Raw genomic sequence first — 13,608 nt, 5'->3', positions numbered from 1 at the left:
GGTGGAGCACTCAGTCTCAGTCAGGACTCATTTTTGGTTGCGACCCAAAAGCACGACAAGACCAAGGACGATCAAGAATACCAAGACTGAGATCAACTTCAAAACTGCCATCAACGAGACTGATTGTGAGGTTAACAACACTTGTAATTCTACATTTGTAAATAGTTGGTCTAAACTTTCCCTTTTTTAATGTACTTTCCAACGTTACTAAAACCCTCAGTTGAGAAACTTACCCTTGAAACCTAGACCGCTGGCGTCCACCGAGACCGAACTAAATACGACAACAGCACCCCCCCTTTAGCGACGAGTTGAAACATGAAAGTTGCTTTGCATAGCTACTGCGAGATGGCCCTGCGAGATGGCGCCACCGGCCCTTGCCCGACTCGACCTGCAGCCGTGCAGTTTTCAGAGTGGACGCTGCGGAAGAAATGGCGGCGTTGCGATCGCCATTAGCTCGCTTCTCGAGTACGGATCGGAGCAGCTTTTTTAAAGCAGGCTCTATGGCAGTTTCCCAACTGAGGGGTTTAAGTAACGCTGTTACTTTCTTTTATTACTTTGACGGTGTGTCCCGCTTCCTTATTTGTTGGTCTCACCATATCCAAGCACTACAGTCATGCTTCTGTAATTGTTCTATCATCCCCAAAACAAGCATAACCATAAAAAGCCTAGTGACTGGCGCTTTTGACTCTGCTTAATTGGTCCAATTTCCTCGTAGCATCAGCTGTGTCTGGTATTAAAGGGTAGATGAAGAGGTCCTTGAATTCGAACAATCAGTAAATGTTGTAATGTAGACACCTTAAAAATGATCTGTGTTAAGTTTTTTTTCGACCTTATTAGAAGGAGCGTCGAAATAGCCATTTAAAATTTCGACGTATACCTGCCCGTCGTGGAGCGCTCGAGGGTAGGAAAGCGTGCGAACGGAGAGACAAACTGGCACAAGTGACGTCCTCACTTGTGCTCGCCACCCGCCGCCCTTGCTCGCCACTAAGCGGGCTCGGGGATGCCAACGATGGCGTCAATACGCTCTGGACGAAGTAGGTGGCATGACGTCATGCGGCTGATGCTTAGTCACAAACAAATTCGAATAGGAAGTGCCACCGGATGCAAGTCAGGTTCTAAAGTTATGACTATACCCGGCAGGTTTTACGAGCCGACAGAGCGGCATCGACAGTGCCGAAAGACATGGAGCAAACCGAACCGTCAAAGCGCGGACGACAAGAAAGTCACCGTTTGAGGTATTGAACAAGAGCTATGGCATCATACTACACCGAAGACGTCGCCTGGGTAATTTGAAAATCATTCGTCTCTTGGGCAACCTTGTGCACCCTTGTGCACCCTTGTGGTCGATTGTCTGATAGACTCCCACGGGATGAGGGCTAGGGCTAGGGCTTCGCTGTGCCGGAAATTACTACGAATGCCCGCTTGTGTTTTGATTCATCAATGAGTGCCTGCCTCCTGAGACATCGTGCGGTCGACGCGAAACAAAATCGACGCGACTGAGTGGCAAGTTGCAACATGCTGAACCACCGAAGCGTGAAGTACGGGTGACAACAAAATAGCACAGATCAGCGCTTGAGCTAGGGCTCACCTGCGTATGAAGACATCGGAGTCTGGCTGAGTCAAAGAGCCGGTTTGTAAACTGGTCAATGTCGTCGTATCTACTTTACACTCCACTAAAATGTTGTGTATATCGGCATATCTATTGTAAATAAAACAGCTATGCTATAACGCTTGAAAACTATATAGTGGACCCAGCATTCCCTCCCCGTCACGTTATGAAGCTGAACAAGATGAGTCGATTTCCCACGGGTTGGCGCGAGGGTAGTGAAACCTGGAATGACGAACGAGTGATGTTGGTTTTTTGCGTTTGGAAACCAAAAGAAATTTAACCATGTGAATTTATTTGGATGTAATCGTACTCATACGGATTAACTTACTCAGACCGAACGCTTTGATCGAGATCGATGATCACGATGCAGGAGGTATGCACGCACCTTACCGACGCAATCCGCTACATCGTTGTTTACTGACAAAATCATTTCGATCATAACGTACCGTACGCTGATCTTGTGAGGTTCAAACTACGTATCAGTGTTACGGAGTTGTCTCTCCTGAATTCGAATGATTCCGGAATCATTCTGCTTTTTCGCTATCCCGGAATGGAATGGGGAGTGGAATGGGATTGGAATTGGATAACTTTTGCCCGGAATGGAGTGGGAATGGAATGGGGCTCGGACCTTACGCGAGCTGTGTCGATTATCCTCCAGGGACTACGGGCTGAGGGAGCAATTCGCTAGCGGATGGTTTGCTTTGCTCATGGTTTCCTGTTGTTTTGCGGAGCTAGCGCTCCGCAAACAACAGGACACACGAAAAACATTTTTCGTAGTAGACAACAATGTGCTGGTGACTTTAAGTGGTATAGTCGCCGAACGTGTTGGGTTTATACGTCGTGTGCAGAACGTCAATCTCAAAGAGCTCCACCCACCAGCAAAATCCTTTGCAGAAGTCTTCAAGGGACTCGGGACAGCTGAAGGACGTCGAGTACGCAATCAAGCTCAAGCCTGGCAGCGTGGGTGTCGTCATGCCAGCTAGAAGAGTAGCCGTGGCACTTCAGGAAAAGGTGAAGGCGGAGCTATAGCACATGGAGGAGCAAGGCGCCATTGCAAAGGTAACCGAGCCAACGAAATGGTCTAGCCGCATGGTCACAGTTGTTAAAAAGGACAAGATATGCATCTGTCTGTGTCTAACAGCACTTAAGAAAGCGCTCTTGCGCGAGAATTACCTCATGCCAACGCTAGAGCAGGTTGCTCTGCGGCTTGCAGAGGCCAAGTTCTTTTCCACTTTAGACGCCGCGTCCGGAGTTTGGCAAATCAAACTCACGGAGGCTAGCTCTAGGCACTGCACGATGAGCACACCGTTCGGGCGCTATCGCTTTCTTCGCATGCCCTTTGAGATCGCTTCTGCGCCGGAAATCTTTCAAGCCGCAATGCACCGATTGCTGTCTATCTAAAACGAACGCCTTAACGGCGCTCGTTTTAGATAGACAGGAGGCGACCAGCCCTCTCGTGATGATGGTTTATTAGACTGCCTCGGTATTTCTGAAGCGGACGCTCTTCTTCTCTCCTGATCTTCTCTCCGCTTGGTGGAGGGAGTCGCCCCGTCTGGGAACGGACGCACATAACTTCGTTGCCCAGGATCCGATTCCTGCGGCTACGGCACGCGCCCCAGCTGGCGGTTCTCTGGGCGCCGCAGAATCTGCGACGCACGCACACACACGCGCACACACACACGCACTGGTAGGGGGCGAATTCAAGTTCACATCGGAGCTTGTTTTCCAACAGGATGATATATTACTGTGGGGAGAACGAAAGAACACTACTATAACCTGACTCTGGTTTTGACGCGGTGTCGAGAACACAACCTCAGATTGAACCCCAAGAAGTGCACCTTTTTGCAGCGAAAAGTCCTCTACCTGGGACACGTCTTCGAAGCGCAAGGCCTGCGCCACGACCCAGAATGGGTGAACGACATCCTGCAGATGCCGGAGCCAAAAAACTGTAAGGAGCTTCAAGTTTAGCTCGGCACAATGAATTTTGTGCCGCGCTTTATTCCCAACATGTCAGTCTTAACAACGCCACTTCGGACATTGCTACGTAAAGATATAGCATGAGTCTGGAAGGAAAAACAGCAAGAAAGCTTTGAAGCATTGCGACATGAACTGATAAAAGCGCCGGTTGTCTCATACTTCGACCCAAAAAAACCACTCACGCTCTCGGTTGACGCCAGAGAGGGGTTAGCGCCGTGCTTAGCCAAGACGGCCACCCTATCGCTTTTTCGTCTCGCTCACTTACTCACTAGCAACAACGCTATGCAGAAATTGAAAAAGAGACGTTGAGGATTGTGCATGGCTGCACAAAATTTCACGATTGCATCTTTGGCCAAGCAAGTGTGACAGTGGAAACGGATCACCGTCCCCTAGTATCCATTTTTGACAAGCCGTTGCATCAGTGCCCACTGCGGTTGCAACGCATGCGATTGTCCTTGCAACGCTATCTTATCAAATTGCAATACAAGCCCCGAAAAGAACTATTCCTAGCGGATGCTCTGTCACGGTTCCCCAGCAAAGTCAAAATTCAAGAAGAAGCCGAACAGTTTCGAGTGAATGTGCTTGATTATGTTTCAGCTTCCGAACGGCGTTTGAAAGATCTACTAGCAGCTACCAACGCAGATCCCGCGCTCGTAAAGCTTCGTGACTTCGTTGAAACGATTTGGCCAGACAACAAGCAAGCTGTCCCAGAGGTGGTTCGACCATGCTGGACGTACCGAGAGAAGGTAAACACACAAGATAGTCTGTTGTTCCGCAGCAACAAGGTAATTATACCTAGCTCCAAAAAAGTCGAAATCATACGTCTTCTTTATGCGGCTCACGCGGGAGCGGAAAAGATGAAAGCCCGGGCTAGGACTGTAGTGTTTTGGCCAAACATGTCTGCAGATATAGGAGCAGTTTTGCATGGCATGCAAAATTTGTCGGACTCATGCGCCACCAAACGCCAAAATGCCACTTCTGAGCCATGATGACCCTACGCTGCCGTGGGAAGTAGTGGGCCTAGACATCTTCTCCTATGGCGGCCAAGAGTTCGCCGTCATCGTGGACTTTTATTCCATTCTTTACATTTGGGAACTACAGCGCACCACCGCGAACTCGGTTAAAACGTGGTTTGCGGAGGCCTTCTCTGTTCATGGACCAACCTTTGAGGTTGGTCACCGACAACGGCCCACAATTCACCAGCAGAGAATTCCGGGATTTCCTAGAGGAGCTAGACATTACCTACGTCACCTCCAGCTGTACAGGAAGCAAAGAAGCTGCTTAAGGAATGTTCCCTTAAAGTTCCCGACCTTTATTTGGCTCTAATGGAGTAGCGGAACGCCCCACGGGACGACATTCTTAAATCCCCTTCGCAGAGATTGATGGAATGGCAGACACGAACCCTGCTTTTCGTGCCCACAAGCCACCTGGAGCCAGAGACTGTGCCGACCAAGGCGTCCACAACCAACTACAAGAGATCCACCAACGGCAAAGATGGTTCTGCAACCGGGGCGCCAGGGACCTGCCGACGTTGTCACGAGGACAACAGGTCACGAACAAGACAAACGAACGTGAGCTCCTGCTACCGTCCTGAGACAAGCGAACACGCCGCGCTCGATAATCCTGCAGACCGAAAACGGCCGCGAAGTCCGCCGCACCCGCGAGCGCCTCCGGGAGTTAGGGGCCCCGCACGACGCAGCCCCTGCCAAATCTGAGGCGCCTGGAACCTCTGAAGCCTCCGACGCTCAAGACGTCAAACAGCCTCCAGAACCTCGGAGAAGTTCAAGCGTACGTCAACAACCTCGTCGGTACCCTCTGCCCGGGAGACATTCGGACGGAGGGGAGATGTAGCGTGGTTAAAGTCTGTGTCATCGTGACGTCCCGAACCAAGCCGGTACACGTGACAAGTTACATCACGCCTCGGCTATATACGCCGCTGCCTTTTCTAAATAATCCTCTTTCATCACCCGACGTCTGGCCCGCTTACAAGCTTGAAGGGCGTCGTGGTTGGAAGAGAAGCATAAGCCGGTACTCTACGGGTGTTCCGAGAATCGCATACCGACATGGCCCAAAATAATAATCTAGACAGGGAATATACCACTTGATCCAAAGAGTCAGGGCTGCAGTGAAACCAGTCCCAAGATTCCGTGGCCGATGTCCATCGACCTAGACTGCTTCCTGGAAAATGACCAGCGCGCGAATATACTTAAAGCAGGTGCTTAACGCCAAGGTCCCTTAAAACCAAGAGGCTGCGACTGTTTATGTGGCATTGGCTCGCCCACACGTGGTTCCCCATATAATTTATTGGGTGATCCTGCATTTCATTGAATAGCAGTGAACATTAAAAAAAAAACAAGTTTGCCTCTTTGGTGACGGTCGTACTTCGATATTTATTCTCGAAGCCACTCGACCCAAATGAACCTTTTCCAAGAAATGTTCCGTTCATGAGCGCGCTCTTCCCAAATAGAGGCGAAAGCTTCAATTATGAGCGGTGACCGAACGCGGAATTGACGGAAAACTTCGTGGGGCGATCCGCCTCTTCTGCTGCTTCATCCTTCTCTTCTCAGATGTTGCCATTTTGTTTTAAATGTGTGCAACGTTTATTACCTGAATTTTAGTCCCTATGTGCAAACACTGGTACACATCCTTAGGGCAAATTGTAACTCGCTGCGGCTAACCCCGTATTTTGTGCCGTTCATTTGAAAACTAGAGATGACGTTCGGGCACGTTGAAATACCGGCAGTATCATGAGAGTGACCTTGAGCGAGTTTTCTGCAAAGTAGCAAAGCGGCCCCAATTCGCAAGATTGACCCCTTTCTTTTCTTAATAAACCGCATTTCTCTTTCTTCTTCTTTCTTTCTCATAAGTGATTTTCGAAGGTTTATTTTGGGCTGGTTCATCGAATTAGGAATTCAAACTTTAGTGTTCGCATCGATTGGCACCGAGAAACAAATCCGCTCGAAAGAGTACGGCATATACCACTGCGGTGTAAGGATCGTATGCTACCCAAACCATATATAAATTAGTTGTATTCATGCTTAAATGTTATGAAAATCTTCGTTTGCATTTGTAATTACGTCGTATGTGTTGGCTCAAAACGCAGTTTGGTAAATGCACTGCATTTACAGCATTGCGCGCCGCCAGGTGGGCTATTTAAGAACTCAAATTGTACATCATTATCGTACACTGGCACTGCGCACCACGTTGGTGGCGCAAGCCACCACCCGATTCGAAGGGCTCAGCCATATCCATCCAGTACGCTTATAAAGCGGGGGTTAGCAGGCTTGCACGTAAAGCAAAAGAGTGTCAGGAAAAGGGCAGATACTAGCCCAGGCAGTACATAAACATGAAGAAAACGTCGAAAGAACGTCGAAGACGTCTGCAACGTGACGTCGTACAACGTCGAAGGTCCGGACGTTACCTTCCTTCGACGTCGATGAAACCTTTAAATGTACGCGAGAAAAGGTGCACAGAAGGTTGAGAAAACGTTCCCAGTGACGTTTGTCACACGTCACATGCACGTCTCAGTGGGCCGTTGCGTCCTCCCTCGACGTTTATGATACGTGTGTTTACAACATCCGGACTACCAACGACGTTCATAGAACGTCGAGAAACCATTCCGAATTACTTTCCCTAGGCGTCGTGGAGAAGACGTTGTGTACAACCCCCGCCCTTCCACACACACACACACACTAAAACAAATTTACTTTTTTTGTATTATTGCGAAGGCAAGTTGCTCTCATGCAAATACGAAGGAAGTAACTAAAACGCAGGCTTGGTACGAACTGTTTATTTTAGCATTTTCAGACACGAGATGCACTATGGAGCGCCGCCAAAAGACGTCCCTGGGTGTTCCAGTTGGAAGTATACAAAACAAACAAAGTCATGTAAAAGAAATGAACAAGGAACGATGTCACGCTGCGCGGAATGTTCCACCGCTTACCTTGTTCTGCTTCTGATTAATCCGCTGACGCGCGTGCTTTACCCACCCCATCGCACATAGCTGGTACTCTCGCTGCGTGCACGGGAATGGTTTCAGAAGTGGGATCCCGCCCGCTGGGCGTTCTTGACTGGGCTCGTCGGGAGCGTCTGAAGGGCCTTGATCGGAGACTGGACTTGACGCGCCATTATCTGCACTGCCCCTTCTTTTCTGGGGGGCGCCATTCATATCCTCCCTGTCACCTTGATCGGAGCAGTAATACGATTCAACGTGGGAAGCGTCATGGCCTTGAAAAAGGTCCGCGAGCCGTGACTGAACACGACGGCGTTTTTGGCGATCACCGACTTCTTCATAAGGGCGACTTGAGCGACTCATTCTGGGCAGCATTATAGAGAAATCGAATCGCAGCACTTCCACTGTATGCAGATTCGAAACAAAATCACGGCGACAAGCAGCCTGCTTTGTAGACCCCGTAGACGTGACGGCCGGTGCTAGTGACTGACTTTCGGAAAAACCTGGACTTGAAATATTTTGGGAACGACTGAGAAAATACGTGCACCCGGAACTTACACTTGTCGATTGTTCGTCGCCACTATCTTCCACCACTTTTCTCTCTCGCTCTCTTCTTGCCAACGCATCGCATGGGGTCTACGGAGATGGGTAACCGGACAAAATCTCACCGGACAAAAGCTCACCGGACAGAAGCTCACCGGACAAAAGCTCACCGGACAAAAGCTCACCCGTTTTTTCACTGACCCGGACAAAAGCTCACCTCATTTTTTTTGCTACCCCGGGTGAAACACGGGCTGGGATAAAGTACGGGCGCGATGGACGTTCCACCATTTTTATGAGAACTGGCATCCCATCCCATGCAGAGGTGTTGACAGATAAGCCATTACAGGCAGAGAAGCAACGATTTGGGATCAACATTTAGGTCACTGGAACTGAATGGAGCTGATAAGATCAAGCTTGCTTGACTCAAGGTATGTCGGAGCACCCGTGTGCCACGCCCAAGAAACTTCGTGAACCGAAGTTTTTGAACCCGAAGACGTGACCGAAGAAACGAAGTCACCCTTTCTTGACCTCGCTTTTTCATTGCGCTTATGTCACGCTAAACGTGCACATAAAAATAAGGCACAATGTTTCTTCATTACGAATCCATGGGTTTTCTTTAATTTAATTTATCGTTGTATTTTAGTGTCGTAGGCATGCACCTAAGTTGTCCGCACACGTGTTAAGACCAACATGAAATTTTCTCCTGGTGAGCTTTTGTCCGGGTCTGTGAAAAAATGGGTGAGCTTTTGTCCGGTGAGCTTTTGTCGGGTGAGCTTCTGTCCGGTGAGCTTTTGTCCGGTGAGCATTTGTCCGGGATTCATGGAGATGCCACTGGCAACTCCTCTGCCTGCTTTTCCCCCTCTCTCTCGCGCCGCGTTAACACCGGCTCTGTTTTTTGGGGTTTTTTTGCCGACACGTAGGTGCGGGCTGGACTTTTTGGACCGTCATCGCTTTTTGGACCGTCATCTGGGCCATTCAACGGTTGGCATCATGAGTGCCAATCTACACAAACTGTTGACAGTATCTACCGGATTTCGTCATTGCCGGGCATTTTATTTTTTGGAGTAGTGTTCAGAAATGAGCAAGTGTGTAGTGAAATTGTGCTCCGATATAGTGTGTGCCGGCGCGTGATTTTTGCTTGAGTACGTCATCAGTGCCAAAGAAAGCAAGATCTGTTTTGACAGTCACGTAACAAAACTGCGCACCGATCTACCGAAAGCGCTGATGTGCTGGAAGTTGGTGTTGTGGATGAACTGTGATGTTGATACGAATTTTGTGGTTGTGCGCAAGTAAGCATGGGTAACAAAACACGAAGAGAAATTGCCGACCCTTAAAACAATGCCAGGTGGGCGCGGAGCTGTATGGATGCTTCTAGGAAATGGTGAAATCACCTGGAGAGGAGATAATCTGGCGACGCGCCTGTGGCGCGTCTCAGGACACAAAGAAGACGACAACGCGAGTGCAAAAGACTAGAATGGCACAATTCCATCCATTCTCGACGCCATGGGCTTCACTTCCATGGGCTTGACTTCGCAAATTAAAGCCATAACAATATTTTAAACAAGCCACATGTAAAAGGATTATATTCCCAACATGTCTTCGTAATATTTTGTTTCCTTCAGTGTACACTGAGTTTTGTATATGCCTTCCCTAGCGTAGTCCCATGTGCAATTAGCAGTATCTTGATATAAATAAATTAATGTGTAACTAAATAAATTCCTTAAGCTCTCAAAAATTAAGTTTTTCTTGCGGCTCTTGAGCAGTGTCACCTTGACCACAGCTGTAATTAAGCTTTTACCAGTGAACGCGTTTTATGCGTTATTCTGGGGCTGGAGATGGAGCTGGAAAAGCTAAAAAAACACAAAACAAAGGTTTGACATCAACATGACATTTGACATCGCCAGGGTGTCAATGACAGGACAAAAATGGAACGTAATTTAAATATGTCCTCAACGTTGAACAAAACGTGACTGGCCGACGTTGCCAGTACGTCCTGTATGACGTTTACGACAGTTAGGTGTGAACGCCACTTCACTGAAACGTCACTCACGGGACAATAATGTAACGTTACTATGGACTTTATTTTAACGTCGAAGAAACGTGAGTGCTCGACGCTGCTAAAACGTCTGGTCTTGACGTCGTGGCGACAATGACGACGTAGGAGTTGAAACATGACGTCGCCAGCACGTCAAGGGCAGGACGATAATGGAACGTCATTTATGAACTTCACTTCAACGTCAAAGAAACGTGAGCGTTGGACGTTGTCTGAACGTCGTGCATCGACGTCATGGGAACGTTGACGACGTTTGAGTTGAAATACAACGTCGTCACAACGTCACTGATTGGACTCTAATCGAACGTTATATAAGGGCGTCACCTCAACATCGAAAAAACGTGATCGATGTCACGCGGGACGTCACGGACGTCAGGGACCTTTTCTCGACGCTTCCACGACGTTTTGTGCTGCCCGGGAAGTGTGCTGAGATCTGGTCTCATCCATGGTTCACATGTTGTACAAAAATAGAAGCTTGGCATAGTGCTATTAACACACCATCATCACTACCACCATCAGACCGGCAAAGAAAACGTTTGAGCCAAGAGTCATCTTTGTTTCCCTCCACGCGATGACATGACCGTTAGCTAAAACAACTTAGCAGTGCATTTCCGACTCCGTTCTTGCATGTCTGTAAGGGTCTGACGGTTTTCTTACACTAAAATTTTCTAACAACAAGAACAAATCGAGGCACGGGGTTTTGGATCCCAAAAGACAACCTGGATTTTATTGAACGATGAAGAACCATCATAAATACTCCCGAAGGATGCGGTTACGAGTCGGTTCCGAGATCTTCCTTCCGTCGGTGGTCCTGTAGATCATAAAAAAAATTGTTACAGTTTGTTCAATTTGTGGACTCTTCGCAGCTCTTTCACAACATTGCTGACATAAAAAAAAACGAAACAGATAATGTGTAAAAAAAAAACCTACGTCTTATGTAGTCGTTCGAGTCGTTTACTTCTTCTTGTAGACACCGTATGCGTGGCCGCCAAGACCGTAGTTGTAGCCACCGAGGCTGTAGCCGGTTCCAAGACCGTAGCCGGTACCATGGTATCCAAGGCCGTAGCTCAGACCGGATCCATAGCCGAGACCTCCGACAGCGGTGCCGTAGCTGAGACCATGGCCATAGTCGAGACCGGTTCCGTAGCTGAGACCATGACCGTAGCTCAGGCCTCCAAGACCGTGACCGTAGCTCACGCCACCGAGACCATAGCCGAGGCCGAGTCCGGAAACAGCGGGGGCGACAGCGGCGCCGTGGTGGTAGGTTGTGGTGGAGACAGCAGGGGCGGCGTAGCTAGCCACGGCTGGGGCGTGGTAGGCAACCTGGCGGGCTACGGAGACGGCGGGAGCGGCGGCGTAGGACACCGCGGGGGCGGCGTAACTGGCCACAGCTGGTGCGTGGTAGGCAACCTGACGGGCTACAGAGACGGCGGGAGCGGCGTAGCTCACGGCTGGGGCAGCGTAGCTAGTCACGGCCGGGGCATGGTAGGCAACCTGGCGAGCTACAGAGACGGCTGGAGCGGCGTAGGACACAGCGGGTGCAGAGTAGGCTGCAAAGGCTGGGCGGGCCACGGCAAGTGCTGGGCGAGAAACGGCGTAGCTGGCGACGGCTGGGGCGGCGTAGCTGGCCACGGCTGGAGCGTGGTAGGCAACCTGGCGGGCTACAGAGACGGCTGGAGCGGCGTAGGACACAGCGGGTGCAGAGTAGGCTGCAAAGGCTGGCCGGGCCACGGCAAGTGCTGGGCGAGAAACGGCGTAGCTGGTGACGGCGGGGGCGGCGTAGCTGGCCACAGCTGGAGCGTGGTAGGCAACCTGGCGGGCTACAGAGACGGCTGGGGCGGCGTAGCTAACGGCTGGGGCGGCGTAGCTCACGGCTGGGGCCGCATAGCTGGTCACAGCTGGGGCATGGTAAGCCACCTGGCGAGCCACGGAGACAGCCGGAGCGGCATAGGACACCGCCGCGGGTGCAGCGTGGTGATAGGTGGTGGACACTGCAGCTGGGGCTGCAACGGCATGTCCGACGGCATGTCCGACAGCATAGGCTGGGGCGGCAGCAAGACCTCCGCTAACGACATGGCCCACTCCAGTGCCGTAGCCGAGCCCGCCGTAGCCGAGCCCGCCGTAGCGGAGACCGCCGTAGCCAAGACCGCCGTAGGTGCCGTAGCTGAGTCCACCGACACCGTAGCCGACCTGGCCGGCCATAGAGGTGGCCACGAGGCCGAGGAACACGAAGGTCTTCTGCAAACAGAGGGCGCCAGTAGCCGCCTCGTATTAGCGAACATCTTGGGAGCACTCTGCTGCGTTTCGGAAATACATCTAGGTTGGATAGAAATCGGATTAATTATATTTACCAGAATTTTGAGGCAATTTCTACAAGAGTACTAAGGGTATTGATTTCAAGGAGGGCCATGTCTTTTAGGAACAACATCTGTTACATACTTAGGGAGCACCCGGGATCGAGGAGCTTTTCCGAGAGGTACTTCCGATGAGCTATATTTGTACCACAATGTTCTTTACATCTGGCTTACCCAGACTGAGCATTTTACCGTTTGGCGACATGACACTGCAAGTTTAATGGTTTTTTTTTCCATTTCCAGATTTTACTTGCCTTCATACTTCTGCCCTGACTCGTAAACATGTTCTAGTGAAGAAAGGCAATGATTCCTTTGGATCTTTGGACTATTTTAATCGGTTTATATACTACGATTGAGACACTCATGGACCTCTTAACGAAAGACTATTTCTCTACGACTGAAAGTGTCTTTCTTGCGATGCTGACGTTTCGAGAGGTTTTGAGATACTTTTGTCGTCTAGATCGATGTTCTAGGAAATGTCGGGGACGGCAGTGTCGAATCTATGCAGAATTTGATTAGTTGAGTGAAAAGCGGCTAGAACTACGCCTAAAAAGGGCGGCTTATGAATTAAACGACTTTAAGTAGTCACTCTGAAGGTTAAACCATAACTACTGCCACCCATGCCTCGTTGCTCAACCTCACGATGTCGACATAGTTGTTTAGCGCCAGAAGCCGGGCGACGAAATGTGACCCGCAAGAACCAGAACCTCACGAGTTCCGAATGAATTCAGAGGTTAAACCTTTGCCTGCAGCAAACCTTCCAACAATTCCACGGTTTGGGGAGCCGAAGTCCTGCGCAGAAATCCTAGAGGGCTGTTCTCTCGATCCACGACTACGAAGACTTCCGCATCAGCTGAACTTACCAGAGCGTTCATGCTGGTTGCTTTCAGATCCACTGCAAGAGAACCGACTGCCATCTCCCTGGCTCTGGCGCTTTTTATACGATCGCCAAGCGGGAGGAGGATTGGACCATCTTCCAGCAGGGATGCGCAGAGAGGACGCTCCTTGGGTATTCAGAGAGGGGACCGTGGAACGGACGCCCTGGGCAGATGACTCGAGGGGAAAGTGCGATGAATTGCCGATAACAAAGGGGTCTCCGCTGGCAAGCCACGCGGTGGCA

At 50.0% G+C, this 13,608-nt stretch overlaps 1 protein-coding gene and 1 pseudogene across 1 annotated transcript; one reads left to right on the top strand and one right to left on the bottom strand.

Moving 5' to 3' along the window:
• Positions 1-5,437, top strand: part of LOC121046209 — a 44,594-nt pseudogene extending 39,157 nt beyond the window's left edge.
• Positions 5,438-11,088: 5,651 nt separating this feature from the next.
• LOC121046210 (fibroin heavy chain-like) lies at positions 11,089-13,363 on the bottom strand. The gene is made up of 3 exons (XM_040500206.2): positions 13,352-13,363; positions 11,296-12,372; positions 11,089-11,220 (listed from the first exon to the last, which is right to left on the bottom strand). The coding sequence occupies exons 1-3, from the start codon at positions 13,361-13,363 to the stop codon at positions 11,089-11,091; spliced, it is 1,221 nt and encodes a 406-aa protein (XP_040356140.1).
• Between the last annotated feature and the right edge of the window lie 245 nt (positions 13,364-13,608).

The sequence above is a fragment of the Ixodes scapularis genome, unplaced genomic scaffold (assembly GCF_016920785.2).
Source record: "Ixodes scapularis isolate PalLabHiFi unplaced genomic scaffold, ASM1692078v2 PGA_scaffold6__148_contigs__length_123643588, whole genome shotgun sequence".
Lineage (NCBI taxonomy): Eukaryota > Metazoa > Arthropoda > Arachnida > Ixodida > Ixodidae > Ixodes > Ixodes scapularis.
Note: the sequence above shows the minus strand (reverse complement) of the source record. Positions and strands in the feature narration are given on the sequence as shown.